This window comes from Diorhabda sublineata, chromosome 2 (assembly GCF_026230105.1).
Source record: "Diorhabda sublineata isolate icDioSubl1.1 chromosome 2, icDioSubl1.1, whole genome shotgun sequence".
Lineage (NCBI taxonomy): Eukaryota > Metazoa > Arthropoda > Insecta > Coleoptera > Chrysomelidae > Diorhabda > Diorhabda sublineata.
The window spans coordinates 30,341,670-30,358,763 of NC_079475.1; the positions used below are offsets into that span (position 1 = coordinate 30,341,670).

At 34.0% G+C, this 17,094-nt stretch overlaps 2 protein-coding genes across 3 annotated transcripts in view; one reads left to right on the forward strand and one right to left on the reverse strand.

The window, feature by feature from the left end:
* LOC130452825 (protein spitz-like) overlaps positions 1-17,094 on the reverse strand; it is a 486,395-nt gene that overhangs the window by 365,688 nt on the left and 103,613 nt on the right. The gene's annotated exons all lie outside the window — the stretch shown is intronic.
* Positions 16,069-16,491, forward strand: LOC130440644 (uncharacterized). The gene has a single exon (XM_056773902.1). It carries the CDS (start codon positions 16,069-16,071, stop codon positions 16,489-16,491), a length of 423 nt encoding a protein of 140 aa, XP_056629880.1.

Here is a 17,094-nt window from a genome sequence, read left to right on the forward strand (position 1 = left end):
GGTAATGAGCGCGCTATTAAGATGTTAGTAAACACAAACGTAGTTATTGTGATTGAAAGTATGTTCTCCGGCTAGTTGGCTACCATCTATTGTTAGGTTAGGTTAGGTTAGGTTAGGTTGCGTGTACTACTTCGGAATAACGCGCTCATTACCGAGTGAGTATCGATGCTTCGACTCCGTACAACCAGAGTCGACTTCGTACAATCATCTCTGTCCGAAGTCCGCCAATCTCAGCTTCGTACAAAATGGCTTGTACAGATCGGACTTCGTACAAATTCATTGTATGAAGCTCGACTCCGTACAAGATCGGGCTTGGGACGTAACATATACATATTATCATATGTAAAACAAAAATAAATGTAAAATATCTAATAGAAAACGAAAAATATTGTGAAACAAAGCCGCGTAACATCGGGAAGTGAAAGTGGTGTCATGGAAAAACTACGTTGTTGGACGCTCCCTTGGTTAAAACTGCTTTTATTTGTTGAAACTTAAAATTTTTCTTCTTCCCCAATGACGTCCTTATATTGTTGAAATTTGAGAAATATGTTATCTTTCTTTATAAGTAATAGTCGTTAACTGGTTTACTGGAAATAAATAAATCTTCTAGTAGAGAGAGAAGTTCGTTGGATTGTTTGTGAATAGGATGGGGACATTTTTAATGTTAGGTGAGATATTTTAGGTTTGTCCCAGTTATAGGAAAATTTTTTTTGCATGACTGGAGTTGTGGCGGATTTGAGAGGGGAGTGTGCTGGAAACTGAAATGAATAAAAAGAGCAGAAAAGAGATAGGGAGAGAGAGGGAGAGAGAGGGAGAGAGAGGGAGAGAGAGGGAGAGAGAGGGAGAGATTAGTTGGATATATTTCAGGTAGGGAAAAGAATTTTTTTATGATGAGTAGGTTCATTGGAATTGGCTCTGATATAGAAGTTGCTCCTCTGCAGGACTGGGGTTGTGATTATTTGTTTGTAATTGGACTGTTTCTGTATGAAAAAAGAAACAATGAACGAGCAAACGGGGCTGAGGAAAGAATGAAGAAAGAAGAGAAACCTCCAGCCAAAAAAAAAGTGTATCCGGCATCTGCATCTTTAATGGCAACCAGCCATCATAAATTTTTCATGATTTCCATTTTTTGATATTTAAATTCAAAATATGCAGTGGTGGCGCTGCTTTAATATGGTTTATGTTGGGAAACAAAAACATAAATTTTAAAATTTTTGAAATATATAAAAGAACGTAATGAATAAAAGTTTCTTCAGGAAATTACTAATACTATAGCTAAGCTCAATTTAATGATGAAGAGAAGAGTGTACTTCCTAGCATTATGGCTGACAAACTGATCTTTGAAGTTGATTAAAACCGTCGTTTAACAAAAACGGAAGTTTTGGTAATGTTTTTACAGTTCTCAAAAACTATTATTTTATTATTCAAAATTGAAAAATAGGCCAACCACAAATTTTGCGCAATTTAAGTTCGTAAAGTGTTTACATAACGTTATAAACATTTTATATATATTTTGACGTTTTTGTTATTGTTCTAATTTGTGTACATTCAATAATTTGTGTATTTTGGACCTGCAACAAAGCAACAATTTTTAATTGTTGTAGTTGCTTTTGGTAATATCAAAGCTGATGAGTTTCACAAATCCAAATGAATGGATTGATACTTAATGAAACTAAACAAAATATTTATGCACATTTCCAATAAGAGGTTTCTTGATCGCCACTTTTCGTGGACTTGTTACACAGAGCTTGAAACAATGTGTACTATTAAAAAGATCTGGCAGACCACAAAGTAAATCAAAGTATAGCGTACATGGTTTTCTAAAAAACTAATTTTATCCATTCATCCAATTAAAAATAATTCAACAAGTATCAAACGAGGACCGTGACCTAAGAAGGGTATTTTGAGCACGAAAATCATCATACAGTTAAAACAATTTATTTTAGTATAGTTTCCCAAGAAAGTGGATGTTTGGATGAATATTTTGGGAAACCACATTGTTAAACCTGTTTTTTCAAATATAACTGCTGAGGTTTATCTAAAGATATTGCAAAACTCAATAGAACCGTTCATTATTGAAAATTTGAAAGGAAACTAAACGAATTCAGTTGCTTGAAAATTGAGGTGATTCTCCATACCATTGAGGAACAATAAGACGGTATTTTAATGAGAAATATCGTGGTAGATACACGAGGCTCAATGGAATGGCCTGCTCGATTACCGGATATTATACCTTTAGATTTTATTCTGCGAAAATATCTTGAATCGAGGTTACATTCCTAAATCTGAAAATATTGACATTTTAACACAAGAGAATATAGGGCTATTTCTGTCGGCGCATTGAAATATTACGACAAGAATTTTGAAATACGAACAATTATTACAGTGGAATCTTGAGTCTGTCAATATAAATAAATAGAAACCAGCTTAGTATCATAGGTTTTTCCAATATTTTGCAAAAGAGGTGCCTTAGGGTTCCATTCAAAATAATTCGTCACAATAAACATACTTGTCGAATAAATTATTAATCATATCTTTACAACCCTTAATATTCATTTTTTATTTCAACTAATTATTATATAATAAAACAGAGACAAAAGGGAGTTGTGACTGCTCAAAAGCCCTGCATACAAGCAGAGTTCCAATAGGTGCTACTGCTTCTTACATTACATTCATGATAGCTGCCTATCATGCAAGGCATCTTCTCTAAGGTATCCCTTCATCTTGCTCTATGTTATTTTCCCATATATATGCTGGTTTATTTTATTTAACTCAATTCAAACAATTGGGTTTTATTGGTACACCTTTATGTTCAACCATTTCAACCTCTGTTATAAATTATGTTTATTATTCATAATTGCGTAGATTTTGTATCAACTTTTATCTTCGAAAGAAATATTATTTCTGGAAAAGGGTTTTATGTTGAAACAACGTTTCTTTAATAACTGCCTAGAAGTGCAAAAATATTGTTCAAATTTAAAGAAAGGTGATGCACAGTTTTCGACTTTAGTGTGTTGTTTCATGACTCCTTCAATTGAGTTCACTTTGGAAATGTTTAGTTTTAAGGAAAGATAGACAATAACTAAAATAATAGCGATTACATACAAAATGCACCAAGAAACTGTTCAATTCATTTTGTACATGATTATGAAAGACATTTAAAATGTTTCTCTGTGCGTTCTATTTCCAATGGACTACTCTTTCGATGATGTTTGTCAAAGAAGGTACTTCTATGTATAGCGAACCGAAGGAAGTGGAACTCATATACATACGTATTTGGAGGGTGGTTGGATAGGAACCAGACTAGCGCCAGGTGCAAACTCAGACGGACCGTCATAAGTCACATTGCGTTGCCCTTGCCCTTACTGTTACTTGCTTTCTCACTCTTTATAATATGTCTGTTTCTGCGATGAAAATAGTAAGAGCGCTCAGTGTATATAAAATCTATATTCGAGAATATAATTTTTATATTGCGCTAGCGTAATTTATGAAAGGAAAATATTTCGGATCAAATCTTCTTTAATGATCCTAGTGGCAGACTAGATAAATTTTGTCTTTTCTTCTTTGTTATTGATAGGAGGAGGTTCTTAAAAACAAAAAAATGGGAAATTGCACGGAATATTGGAAAAATCGAAAAAACTTAATGATGTAACATTTTCGTTCCGATATATTTGATTTACTGTCAATTGGTGCTATTGACAAAAAGTCGTTCAGAACAAATGCATATCTAGGAATTTTAATGATTAAATAATGACTTTATCATAGTTATATGCACACTTCATATTTGGTTCGAGTGTACAATAAGTTTTTTAAAATGTGTTGGTGTTGGTATTATAATGTGTAATAACGCCTTTTCTGTTGACAATTATTTAGATTAAAGATGGGTTCACTCGATTCAATTGTTTACAATAATGACCTGCAACAGTTTGTCTAGGTTCCAGCCTTCTTCTTGGATGTTCGACCAGTGCAGTGTTGGTTCCTTGATTATCTGACATGGATTTGCTCCCCATTTTGATATCTAATATTGTAGATCTGCCTGCCCGATAGGAGCCAAGATATTCAAATTACCGAGTCTGAAGTTGGAGAAGTATCTTTGACATTTCCGAACGTCTTATATACGTGGATCAACAACTCAAATACTTTGATGGCAATTGTAGTATTACTATCCTTGTATACAATTCCGGATATGCTCTTCTGGTATTCGGCTGGCAAATGCCAACCCAAATTGTAAAAAAGTCTTTTATCTTATTCACTAGTGAATAAGTCACAATAACGTTATAATAATGCTTTTGACGCGACTTTGGGATTCACAATGAGCTGACAAATGAAAATTAAATATAGACATGCGTAGAAACGACTATAACCCTGATAGTTTGAGTTGAATAATGGCCTACAAGTTCACGTTAGATCAAAAATCTGTATGGGAGTACAATGAATTATTGGCAGGTGATTTTGGTTACACGTATAATATATAATTAATAACGAAATACCCGGAAAGATAAATGTTTAGATAGATTACACTATATATCAATTGTTGTCGCATTACTCAATCAATCGGAACTCATCGAGAACATTGCTGAAAACTATGAAAGATCATGTTTGGTTGAACAAACAAAAAGCTGAAAAAATGTTTATGTTAATGAAAAAAATGAAATTTCAAATATTTATTGAATTCTCAAATAATCCAGATGATTCTAAAATTCGCTGACATTTCCCAATTCACAACATCATAATCTACGATCAAAAATCGAGTTGGTAATAATTATATAACGAAATTTGATCCAACCGCATTGTCATGATAAAGAAATTAATAATTAACGTCACCGAAGCCACAAGATCTTTAAGGAAACTATGATCTGAGATGATATAGACAATTTCTCAGCTGATTGTGGATCCTAATCTAGAACGAGATTTTGATCCAAGTTTCCGAGCGTCACTTTCAATTTTAGGTAGAAATTTCAAATTTAAAGCATGATCGACAAGAACTTTATTATGATTTTTATGACTTTTTGTCTTTCATGATAATTATTTAGTTGTATACTAGATCCAAGATTTTTAATAATTGTTATCAACGATTTATCCACTCACTCGGATTCATTCCCCTTTTAAGGGAATAAATAATTTCAATAACTTCAAACCATAGACAAATGAAACAACCCGTCAGCTAATCGCATGCACCCATTGGTCTGCCAGCGTAGAAAGGATCATATCATATGATTACGACCCGATGAACTTGATTTTTTCCGACCAACAGTGAACGTGATCCTGGTTAGTTCCGAATATTCAGTTCATCATCGGGTAACCCGATCACAGTTTCCGAAAAGACCTACAATTAGTAGAAGTACAAAGGCGAAGAAGTTTTGAATCCGTATTTTTCATCTTGTCTTTGCATGACGCATATTTTCGTGCTGGAAAACATCAAAACAATTCATATACGCACCTGAGAACCAAATTTAAAATGTATTACATAAGCATTAGATTAAATTTAAAGCCAGAGAAAGTTACTGGATATTATGCAATACGCATACATAGTTATATAATTTTTTAATTATTTTATGCAACTCACTTCAAGCTTATGCTTAATAACTAATGTGTTATGCTTACAAGAATTCCTATAATCATAACTATTCATATCTTAATATCTAATATTTTGTGAGACTTACATTTACACAGAACCAAATGGGATTCTCCTGTTTTGGTGTGCTGGGGAGACGGTGTCAAAAAAACATAATAATCCAGAGAACAAAATATGTATGAAATGCCGTGACAGTGACTTAGTTTTCAATCTTTGTTCTCGAGACTTAAAGATATCAACCACATTACTACCTACAGTTAAAGTAAAGTTTGTTTTTCATATTAAGCCGTAATTATAAAAGAACGAAAGGTGGGATTAATTTGATGGTAATATTTGATATCGGAAAAGTTCAAGTGTGAATTCTTTATTTCATATTGCCTCTTTAATGTCGGCACAAGATGCGCCATTTTCAGAGGCAGAGCCAAATATCGTTCCTATCTGCATACATTTTTTAAGTTCACATTATTAATGTTCATGTCATGATTATGACTGGAAGCCTTATCGGCAATACTCGATTTTCCGGTTTGTCTAAATTTTAAATGAGCTATGTGCTCTTTAAACCGGACAATAAAGGATCTCTTAGTTTGCCCAATACACCTCCCGTCACAATCACCAGAGGTATTTTCATATATACCACTCTTTTCCCAATTTGGAATTTTATCCTCAGGATTGCCGAACAATTATTTTAATGTATTGTTGGATTTATAAACCAATTTAAAGCCCACTCTGCTAAATATCCCTTCCAATATTTTTGTATAAACAGGATTGAATAGTATTAGAGCAAATTTTTCTTATTTTTCATTTTGGGTTTGAAAAAAAGTGGTTTCACACAGAGATGTCTTCACAATTATTTCATCATAACCGTTGAGTACAACTACATCCTAAATTTTATATAAAACAGGTAAATCAAGTGTCAAGGTTTTAGTTCACCTTCAGTCTTTGAAGACGATAAGTTGGTTATCGAAACGCGCGTCAAACAGTGTAGTGGTGGTATAAACAGAGTGTATTTAGTATGAATATCACCAACTGCTTCAGAAATTGAACCATGATGATGAATAAGGTCACGAATTTTCCCTCTCTGCATGGATAAAATATTTGGTTTCTTCGGTCATTTTTAAAAACACCATAAGCAGGTAATTTACGTTATGCTCTATGATAAGCCTGAAGGTGAGGGGTCCATAAAAAACTGATTTTAATACAGAAGAGACCTAAAATCAAGAACATTTAGAAGCATAAACATATCAAAAGGTCTAAGATATAATAAATTAAAGAAATTTATAAATAGAGTAGATACATCTCTTCTAAAAGCAGATTGTGACAATTTACTTTCATAAAAATATGTTCACGTTGAGAATGTTTATTAAAATATATAAAATAATGTGAATCAAGTTAAATCCCAAAAATTCAAACCCCAAATTTCATTTCATTTCATGTACGACTTCAAGACGACAACAAATGGATGATGATGACAGATTTTAAGTATACTTAATTTAATTAAACATTTACGATTTTTATTTAATCTTTTATAGCCAGTTTTTCTATTCTATAAGCATCAATTTACTTGTTTCATTTCGTTATATTTTTTTTAGTTTGTTTCTGTGTCCTTTTGCTACCGTACTAATGCCCTTTCGCTCCAATTGCCCTCTGACCTTAATCGTCGACGGAGTTGTGCGGTAGTAGCAACGAGGGTTCAAGAAGTACTAAATTGCTCCAGCTGCCCTCCAGATTTTAGATCAAGCGAGCACGAGACGGACACGCGTGCCGTTGTTGCTTTTCACGGATTTATTCAAGTTCAAACCACCTTGCCATACAATGTTTCTCCTTAATGTGTACAGTATAGGGCTAACATAGAAGCTGCGATTGACTCGAGTAAATATACACTAGGCAGCTGAAGAAGTTTTAAACAAAGAATATATTATTTCAATAAATGATGATTGTGGTTTGTTGATGTGAGAGAGTACAAGGAAGTTGAAACTGTTATAAATGCTGGGCAAATAATGATAAAGATACTGATAAATTATGTATGTAAGTAATAATGATTTTGAAAACAGGGTCAAAAACAAGGACCGATAAATATTTGAAAAAATGTTACGGAACAAATAAATTTCAATAGGTTTGTTCCAACCCATCAAAAAACCGTCCTTGGTACGGTGACGATTCTGCGCAATAGAGATTACGCGTTCCAAACAGGCGGTTACCGTTATACGATTTTGTTTTGCGTTGTAACCGATTTAGGTATCGTTTGTGAACCGTTTCCGGGACGGACTTTTCGATACTTGGTTGATAGCAAGTATTGTTACAAGAACCGTGCTTAGCAGGAGATTGCGCAGAAAATATCTATAAACGCTTCCGATAACCGTTCCGACCGACTAGCGGGTTGGAACAAACCTAATGTATAACTTGACCATCATAATTTGGTGTTACCCATAAGATTTTTCAGCCCATCGACACCGAGAATTCATTAAATGACTAATTAATATCGAACTGAATAAGAAAATTTATTATTGAATTTCAAGTGACCAAAGGCGTAAGTCATTTAGTTTTACGGACTCGTAGAATCCATTTATAGGAAGTTCCATATATGGATTGGTTCACTTACGATTGGGCTATTTGAATTGGATAAAGGGATTAAGATAAAGAGGAGAAAGAAAAGAAAAGTGAAAAATTATTGTTCTTATTTATTCAACTTTTATTTACATTCGTATTTGGAATCGTCCCTAGATCTTGTTAAGCAGACCGATGAACAGAACCGTTTTCTGGTAAGGTTAGGTTAACTCAAGCTTCGATTAGGTTAGTTTTACTTTATCTTACATTAGGTTTCTCAATTTGCCGGAAAAATATATCTTTTTATAAATTGCGATATGTTTTTATAATTGAGAGGAACTGTAATTCAATATAGTTCATGAATCCAGTCGAATCGGTCAACTACTCCAATTACTAGTATAACTAGAAAAGCGTTTGGTATACATGTCAGTTTCTTTGATCGATTCAAAATTTTGGATCTATTATATCTATATATCTATTATATCAAAATATTATTATCAATTACCAACATTGCATTATTGTAAATATAACAAAGATGTATTTTTTAATCATTACTTATGTTCAAAGTGAGGATGATGTGCAAATTTTCAAATAATTCATTTCAATTCATTGAAAATGGGAATTTTCCAACGAGACTCTATTTAATTGCAACTTGAGACGTGTGACTTCATTTAGATGCGTTTAAACCAATTGTCGAAGTTTTTTTTTCCATTTCGATTCAGATACCTCCAAAAAATGTGATTTGGACGCATCAACCACTTCTTCAAGTGTAGAAAAACTTTGACCTCGCAATTTATTTTTGATCTGCGGAAATAAGAGGAAAGCCCATCACTTCGCTGGTTTGATTGTTGAATGATGTCGAATGATTCGTCTTATACGATTAGTTTTCTTGATTTTTTCGAACACTTCTGGCAAATAAATTCCATTCAGAATTGACCGATCTACGTTGCTCTAATGGAACGGTGTTGGCATGTCCAGTTATTCAGAAAAAACAGGCGACCATTTGCTTCGCAGTGCTTCGTGCGCGAAGAACTTTTGTTGGATTTGGTTTGTCTTGAAAGACCCTTACAGTCGAGTGTTATTTAGTTTTGGGTTAATATATATAGATCCATGGTTAGTCAGCTATCACGATCTTATACACATCTTTTGAATCACAGCGATTGAATTTTTTCACCATTTCTTTGCACCAATCTCAACAAGCTTTTGGTTGAGTAATTAAGAATTATGCGTGATCCAACGCTAACCAATTTTTTGACAGCCAAATGTTCACATATGTATGCATGTAGAACTAGTTCCCAAGCATGCCTCAATCTCATGGTATGTCACATGACGATCTAGCAGTATCAGTTTACGCACTGTATTGTTTCCTAGCACAACCATCACGACATTGATTCTGTACCGACGTGCAACCACGATTGAATTCAGAAAATCAGCAAAAGACAGTGGCTCGAGATGGTTTTTCATAACCAAAAGTCGAAGTAAGTTGATCGACCCACTGCTATTGGTTTAATCCACGTCGGAAGTCATAGAAAATCATTACACGAAAATTAATTTGACTAATTTGACCAAGGAGTATGTTCCAAATATCTGTAAACAACTCAAATAGCACTCGTATGACAACAATTTCTGAGTAGGTTCAAAATTAGGAATGTCAAACTTTATGACGGATAGTCACTAAGTTAGCCTAGACCAGTTCCATGCATAAACAAAATATTGCGTTACCATAGCAACGAACAATAACTTACTAGAAGTGTCAGTGTAGAGTTTGACGTCAAAAAAGTAAGTTACGCAATAAATTGAAAGGAAAAAGATTCCCACCGAAAAACAGATATCTAAAGCACTGAATATTTCATACAAACGCGTTCATTATATAGTTCACGTTAATTTGGACATGAGAAAAATTGCTGCAAAATGGATCCCCAAATGTTTGAATGTTGACCAAAAGCGTGCAAGGGTAGAAGCATCGCGTTCGATCTGTGCTCGATTTGAAAACGATGTAGACTTCTTAAACCGAAATGTTACTATGGATGAGACTTGGGTACATTTCTACGATCCAGAAACAAAGCAACAATCGATGGAATGGCGACACTCTGGTTCTCCAAGATCTAAGAAGTTTCGAGTACAAAAATTTGCTGGAAAAGTTCTCATTTCAAGTTTTTGGGATTGCCATGGAGTAATCATGATTGATTTTTTGGATAAGGGTAGAACAATATCTGGAGATTACTATTAGACATTACTGACCACTCTACGGGAAACAATTAAAGAGAAAAGACGCGGGAAGCTATCCAAAAGTGTTTTGTTTTTGCAGGCCAACGCCCCTGCACACAAATCTCAAGTTGCCATGCCGTAATTTAGGGTTTGAATTACTAGAACACCCTCCTTATTCAACAGATTTTGCTCCGTCCGGCTATCATCTCTTTTCTCAACTGAAAAAAAGTTTGAAAGGTCGTAAATTTTCTTTCCACGAGAAGATAATAAAAGCTGTGGAGGTCTGGTTTGCAGAGCAAAAAGACGCATTTTTTTAAAGGTCCAGAGACGTTGCAGGTTCGCTGTAATAAATGTATCCAATTAAGAAGCGAATATGTCGAGTAATAAAATATTTTGACATTGAAATTTTGGTTGGTTCTATAGTAGGCTAAGAATTTTTCAATATATCCTCGTATGTATTTTTAAATAATTCTGGAAATATAAAAAGTTTATTATGAATTTTTTAAGTCACCATGGTATTTACATAAAATGCATACATTGTAGTTTTTTAGAGTTAAGTTTGAACAAATACTCTTTGGTGTAGAAGATATAGAAATATATCAGTCGTAATTATGTAACGGCTACGATATTTTTCATATGGTAGTTATATAAAATTATCAGACGTATTTTACAGTTATATGCTTAACCAAAAGAAAGGGAAGGTTGTATATTATTCTTAGAAAAACATCAAGATCGAGATCTGTTTTATATATTTAAACTAACTGTATACGTTATTTTTTACTATCCACCCTCGAGATATCTCTTTTTCTAATCTCTTTATGTTGTGATCCTGATCCCGTCAAAACATTATCAATTCGAAACATCTTGCCTTTTGGTTGTTTATAATACTCGCCACAGAATGATCTCATTCGCACGTGTTTATCGGTTTACAAGCTCATAAACCATTTGAAGTACCTTTGATGTGAGACAAAGACAATTGTTGTTTATGGGTAATTGTATATTTAGTTCTTATGTATCATACGCCCAATGCAAGCTTCAAACTTGACAAAGCTCTCTAGTATTTTTTAAATCATCAATACCACAAAAAAAATATGGTATAATGAGAATTATGAATGACTCGATAGAATAAATGATAATTTACGGCTCAAAAAGTTTTTGTCACATTTCTAGCTTTGGAACATAACTTGATTGACTTTTGTTGTGTACAAAAATAGAGAGCTTGTACGTTTAGAACTAAATCAACAAACCAACTATTTTATAAACGTTTCACACAAATGACACGAGGTTTAATCAATTTTCTAATTAACGTTTAGAGGTTAATAAAAAGTATCACGTTTTGTTCACGTTATTATTATCATTGAAGGATTATCATACGAGGATGGACCCAGAAGTACCTGGCTTGACCTAGAGATGGCGGTAGTTGCTTGAAAACTTCCACTGCATTAGAAAGAACACCATCTATCCAGCACATGTTTTGAATTTGAAGATGCCAAGTTGATTAGTATTTGTTTGGCAGCCATTAATAATAAATTTTCAGTGAATTTGTAAACATAGTAAAAATTGGTCATCGTTATGTAATATAATATTTTTATTTGAAAGGCATTAGCCCCACGAGGCCGTACGATATGCATTGCAGTGGTCGAGTAAATGAGGTGACGACTCCATAAATGTTGAAAGATCCACAAGGTGGTAACTATATGATCGTCGTCTGAAAGAGCGCGAGCTAGCAGATGTAGTAGGTATTTCAAAAAGCATAATAACTGTAAATTTGCATATGAGAAAACTGTGCGCAAGAAGGGTGCCGCATTTGCTTAAAATTTAACAGAAACAGCGTCGTGAAAATATTTCCATCGAGTGTTTGGCAATGGTTCACAGAAATAAAGTCGAATTTTTGCATCGTTTAATGACCACGGATGAAACGTGGTTCCATCATTTCACACTAGAAACAAAAGAACAATCAAATCAGTGGATTAAAAAGAGAGAATCGCCTCCAAAGAAGGCAAAGACCGCTCCATCTGCAGGCAAAGTCATGGCGTCGGTAACGGCGCGTATTATGCAACGTTTAAGCGAAGAAATCAAGCAAAAATGGCCGCATTTGGTTAAGAAGTGTTGCTTCATTAAGACATTGAATGCATTAAAGTTTGAATTGCTACCTCATGCAACCTATTCGCCAAATTTAGCTCCCTCGAATTATTTTTTGTTCCCAGACTTTCCGGAAAAATAGCTCGGTGGTCACAGAATTTCCAATAATGAAGAGGTGATGTCAGTCGTTAATGGCTATTTTGGGGAGCTTGAAGATTCTTATAATAAAAAGGATTTTGAACTTATTGAACATCGCTGGAAAAAGTGTATGGCGCTAAAAGGAGATTACGTTGAAAAATGAATATATTTTTTTTCAAAATGTTTGTGTTTTCTTTTTTTGCCCAGGTACATCTGGGACCACACTCGTATTACTATTAACAGCCGATTTGTCTACATTGAAGTTGAACAAGCACTTACAATAGCTACAATATTTTCATCTTAATAACATTACAACTAATAAATTTCCAATTTAATTTTTTTTAGAATAGTTCTGAAAAATCCACCTGATTCCGTATTTTGAAAATATTCCATTTTGAGAAATATAATAAAAAAATGAATTAATTGATTTATTACTTCTAAAGTAGCAGTAGAAACTACCTTCAAATAATTCAAATTACGCGCCATTAATGACATTTTAGTTTTGCAGTATTTTATGAAGGGTGTCATGTTAGTAGCTGAAATAATATTTTTCAAAATATTGCACCTGCAAAATTATCGATTTGGTGCATTTTTGCATGTTTGTTGCAATTATATCCATCAGGCTTCAAAAGCGAGGTAGCAACAGATATCATTATTGCCAGTTATTCACTCACCACTTTTTTCTTAACATAACATGCAATGCAATACAATATTTCTTGATCAAAAGCATACGCAGCAATATTTCGCACTTGCAATTTAATCGATTAGGTGTAATTTTTAGTCTAAGTCTAAGTTTCAATTTATAGATAAATTAGTTTGTATATTGCTTATATTACGATTTAGTTTCCTCGGGAGTTGTTTATATGTTTCCCCATCCATTTTCAACTAAATTTTCTATGTTTTCTCGTCTAAATCTCTACCTAAACTGTCCATCAGAATCTAAAAGCAAGACAGAGGCAGATATAATTATTGTCAGTGTTTGAGGTTTGAAAATTGTTTACTTTTACTTTTGGACTTTTGATTAGTGGCAACCATGATGCAATGTTAAGAGACTTGCATAATGTCAAACGACGTGCAATAATCCTCTATGTAATATTTTGATCCTGCAAGGAAATGCATGCAATGTCTTACATGTTGTCTTGCATCATGTCAAGCGGCTTTAAGAGTTGGAAAAATCCCAGCTAGAAGCGACGACAATGACTAACAATATGAGCCGCTTTATTCAGATGACAAACTATCAGATATTTTCATAATCAACATGAAATTGTTATAGATATAAAATGCTATTGATAATTTGGAGATAAACCAACAAAACTTGGATGTCATTGATTTTGATTCATGGCTCGAGCAAACAAAACAACGTTTGAATTCAGCTACTCAAAATTTCACATAAATGATGGTGCTGCGTCTCTGTACACAGTGTCTAACTCCTCTTTAATTTTCGTAGGCGTATCGCCTTTCAAAAACACATATTTATGATAACCCGATTGCTCATAATAACTTACATCGATTGTCAAACAGCGTCCTCCGAATATAATCATCATTACTTCAAAATAAATCTCTACCTAATAATATTCTACATCGCCCTCTTCGTTATATAAACAAAGCTCAAAAATGCATTATATTTAAACTAAATTCCTAGCTCCCTTACAAACAATGGACTTTGATAATTAAAAAAAAAGTATATTCTTTTTTAATGAAAATAAATACATAAATAATTATACATTTACGATTAGTATTACCAAAGTTAGAAGTCTGGATATTTTGTATACCGCCCGAGACCCGTTCAAATGGGTACTACGTCATCAGCGCCGATTGTGTAGAAGAGCGGCCGGCCTGTTTGACAAAATGCTGGTGTATGGTTACGTTGTAGGATAACGCTTACGTCTTATGCCGACTCCGGTGATTAATGTAAATAAAGACTCACCCCAATAGGGAATACAGGGTGGAAACTGTACATCTCTAGATCATCTGGTATATAATTACACACTAAATAACAATTTACAGTCAAGTCAACATATAAACATATTAAACACAACTATCAGCTTTATACATTATTTCTATCTACATTATTCTTATGAACATTCCCATACACAATTATATATACAACTGTTTTATATGACTTATAACTATATATTTTTCTTTCATGTCCTCTGTTTTTGATTATCTGAGACTAGTAGTAAACACTTCCGGCTTAGTTTAATTATACAGATTGTTTGTGTACATGTGTAGTTGACTAATCTTCATGAAAACCACGATCAACAAAAGTTGAAATTTATGGCGGGAGCTAAAATCACGAGTTGGCTCATGCCCACTACATGTAACGGATTATTCTATACTATTAACCTGAATTTTGTTGTTAGTTTTAATTTTGTACTCAGTAGGTTTATGTCTTTTTAAACATAAGAATGGTGGTGCTTGTTCACCATTCATCAGGTATGTAAAGATATTTCTAATCAGTTTGGTTAGTTGTTGGGTAAGTTGTTGACCACCGTGTTTAAGCAATTCATTGGGAATGTTGTTGGGCCCAGGGCTTTTTCTGTTTTTTGTCTCTGCTCTCTATTTGCATATCCTCATTTGTGGTTAAGTCTGCGTTGCGCTCGATAGCATCTTCCTCTTTACTGTATAGTTTGGTGAGATATACGACCCAGGTTTCCTTTATTATATGTTTAGGTACAATTAGTTCGTTGGTCTCTTTTCTCTGATTTCTGATAAATTGCCAAATTTGCTTTTGGAGGCCATAGAAGTCGTTCTCCATTCTTTTTGAGAAAGTTTCCCAGTGGCCAGTGGCCCATGTTGCTGTGTTTTTTGTTGGATATGTTTATTATGCGGGTACCAAGCGCTTCGTCCGCGACTTCCTGGATGTTATTCCTTAGTTTATCTCAACTGGGTTCAGTTAGAGAATGTTGTACATTTACTCTACGACAGACAAGTACCCCATAACTTAATCAAAGTCATAGAGAATCTATACAGCGCAAACACAATCCAGGCCAAGATCGACGGCGAGCTCACCGAACCAATCCCTGTGGAAAGAGGAATACGACAGGACAACTCACTGAGTCTACTCTTTTCCAACATAATTATGGATGAAATAATAAAGCAAGTACGCAGATTGAACGGATACAAATTGACTGACTGCAATATTACAATCCTGTGCTATGCTGACGATGCTGTAATAGTTGCAGAAATCGAAGACGACCTTCAAAGGCTGCTATATCGTTTTAATTGCACAGCAAAATCTCTAAATATGATGGTTTCTGCCTCCAAAACAAAAAGCCTGACAACATCAAAAATACTTCTTAGATGCAAGCTGGTCGTAGACGACAAAATAATCCAGCAAGAAATAAAATTCAAATATGTGGGTATAGAACTATGGATATGGTGATATTGAAACAGAGGTAAGGCAGCAAACAATAAAAGCAGCAAGAGCAGCCGGATGTCTGAATGACACTATATGGAAAAACAAATACATAAGTATTGAGGCCAAGTCAAGAGTTTACAAAACTGTAATCAGACCCATGATGATAAGGGACACAACAGAAACTAGGCATGTTACAGCAAAAACAAAAAGGCTCTTGGAAATAAGCGAAATGAAAGTCCTACGAAAAATTACTGGAAAAACGCTCCTAGACAGGGAACGTATCGACGATATAAGGCAAAAATGCAGAGTGGAAAATATTAACGATTGGATACTGAGCAGAAAGTGCGAATGGAACGAACACATAAGTAGAATGAGCGAGGAAAGAATAGTAAGGATAGCACGAGAAAACTCACTACTGGGGAGAAGAAGTATGGGAAGGCCACGAAAAAGATGGAATGATAAACTTACAATCAATTTATGCAATAGGCATGGTGCGAAGAATGAACAGGCAATCTGCCTAAAATGGAGTAGGAAAGAAGAAGAAGTAGATTTACCTGAATATTTCTATATTATTGGAAAATAGAGACTGACAGTTTACATAATATGTACTAATATAGATTTTATATTACTTTACAATAGTAAGAACATACATAAAGTTTGACACGTCCGATTCCTATAGCCTACAGAAGCTCAAGACCAATATCTACAGGCATATCCGCTCAGCGGGCACCCCACTTTTAAAATAAACTGAAAAGGTAACATCCCCATCCCAAATTTATTTCAAGTTAGCACGTGTGCTAATACAACTAACGTTGTATTAGCTGTATAACATATCTTGATTAATTAAAAAATTAACTTACCACGAAATAATCTCCACCACAAAACCGTTTACATGTACTCGAAAGAACTAGTTATGTTATATTTGGCACACTAATGAATACTTTATTTGGTGTAGTTGTTGTCATATTTGTAAACAATAAATTTGTAAAAATAAGTTCTACTTGAAACTAATTCTCTAGTCAGGCCATCGGCGCTGATGACGTAGCTTACCGGCCGAAGTACAGCTACAAGGAAAATAAGTGGAGCAACCTATTTATTTGAATCTTGATAATTAATAGTGAAGTAACTATAAAAACCAAATAAATTGTTAAATTTAAGTCATAAAGTACCCATTTCCATAACATTA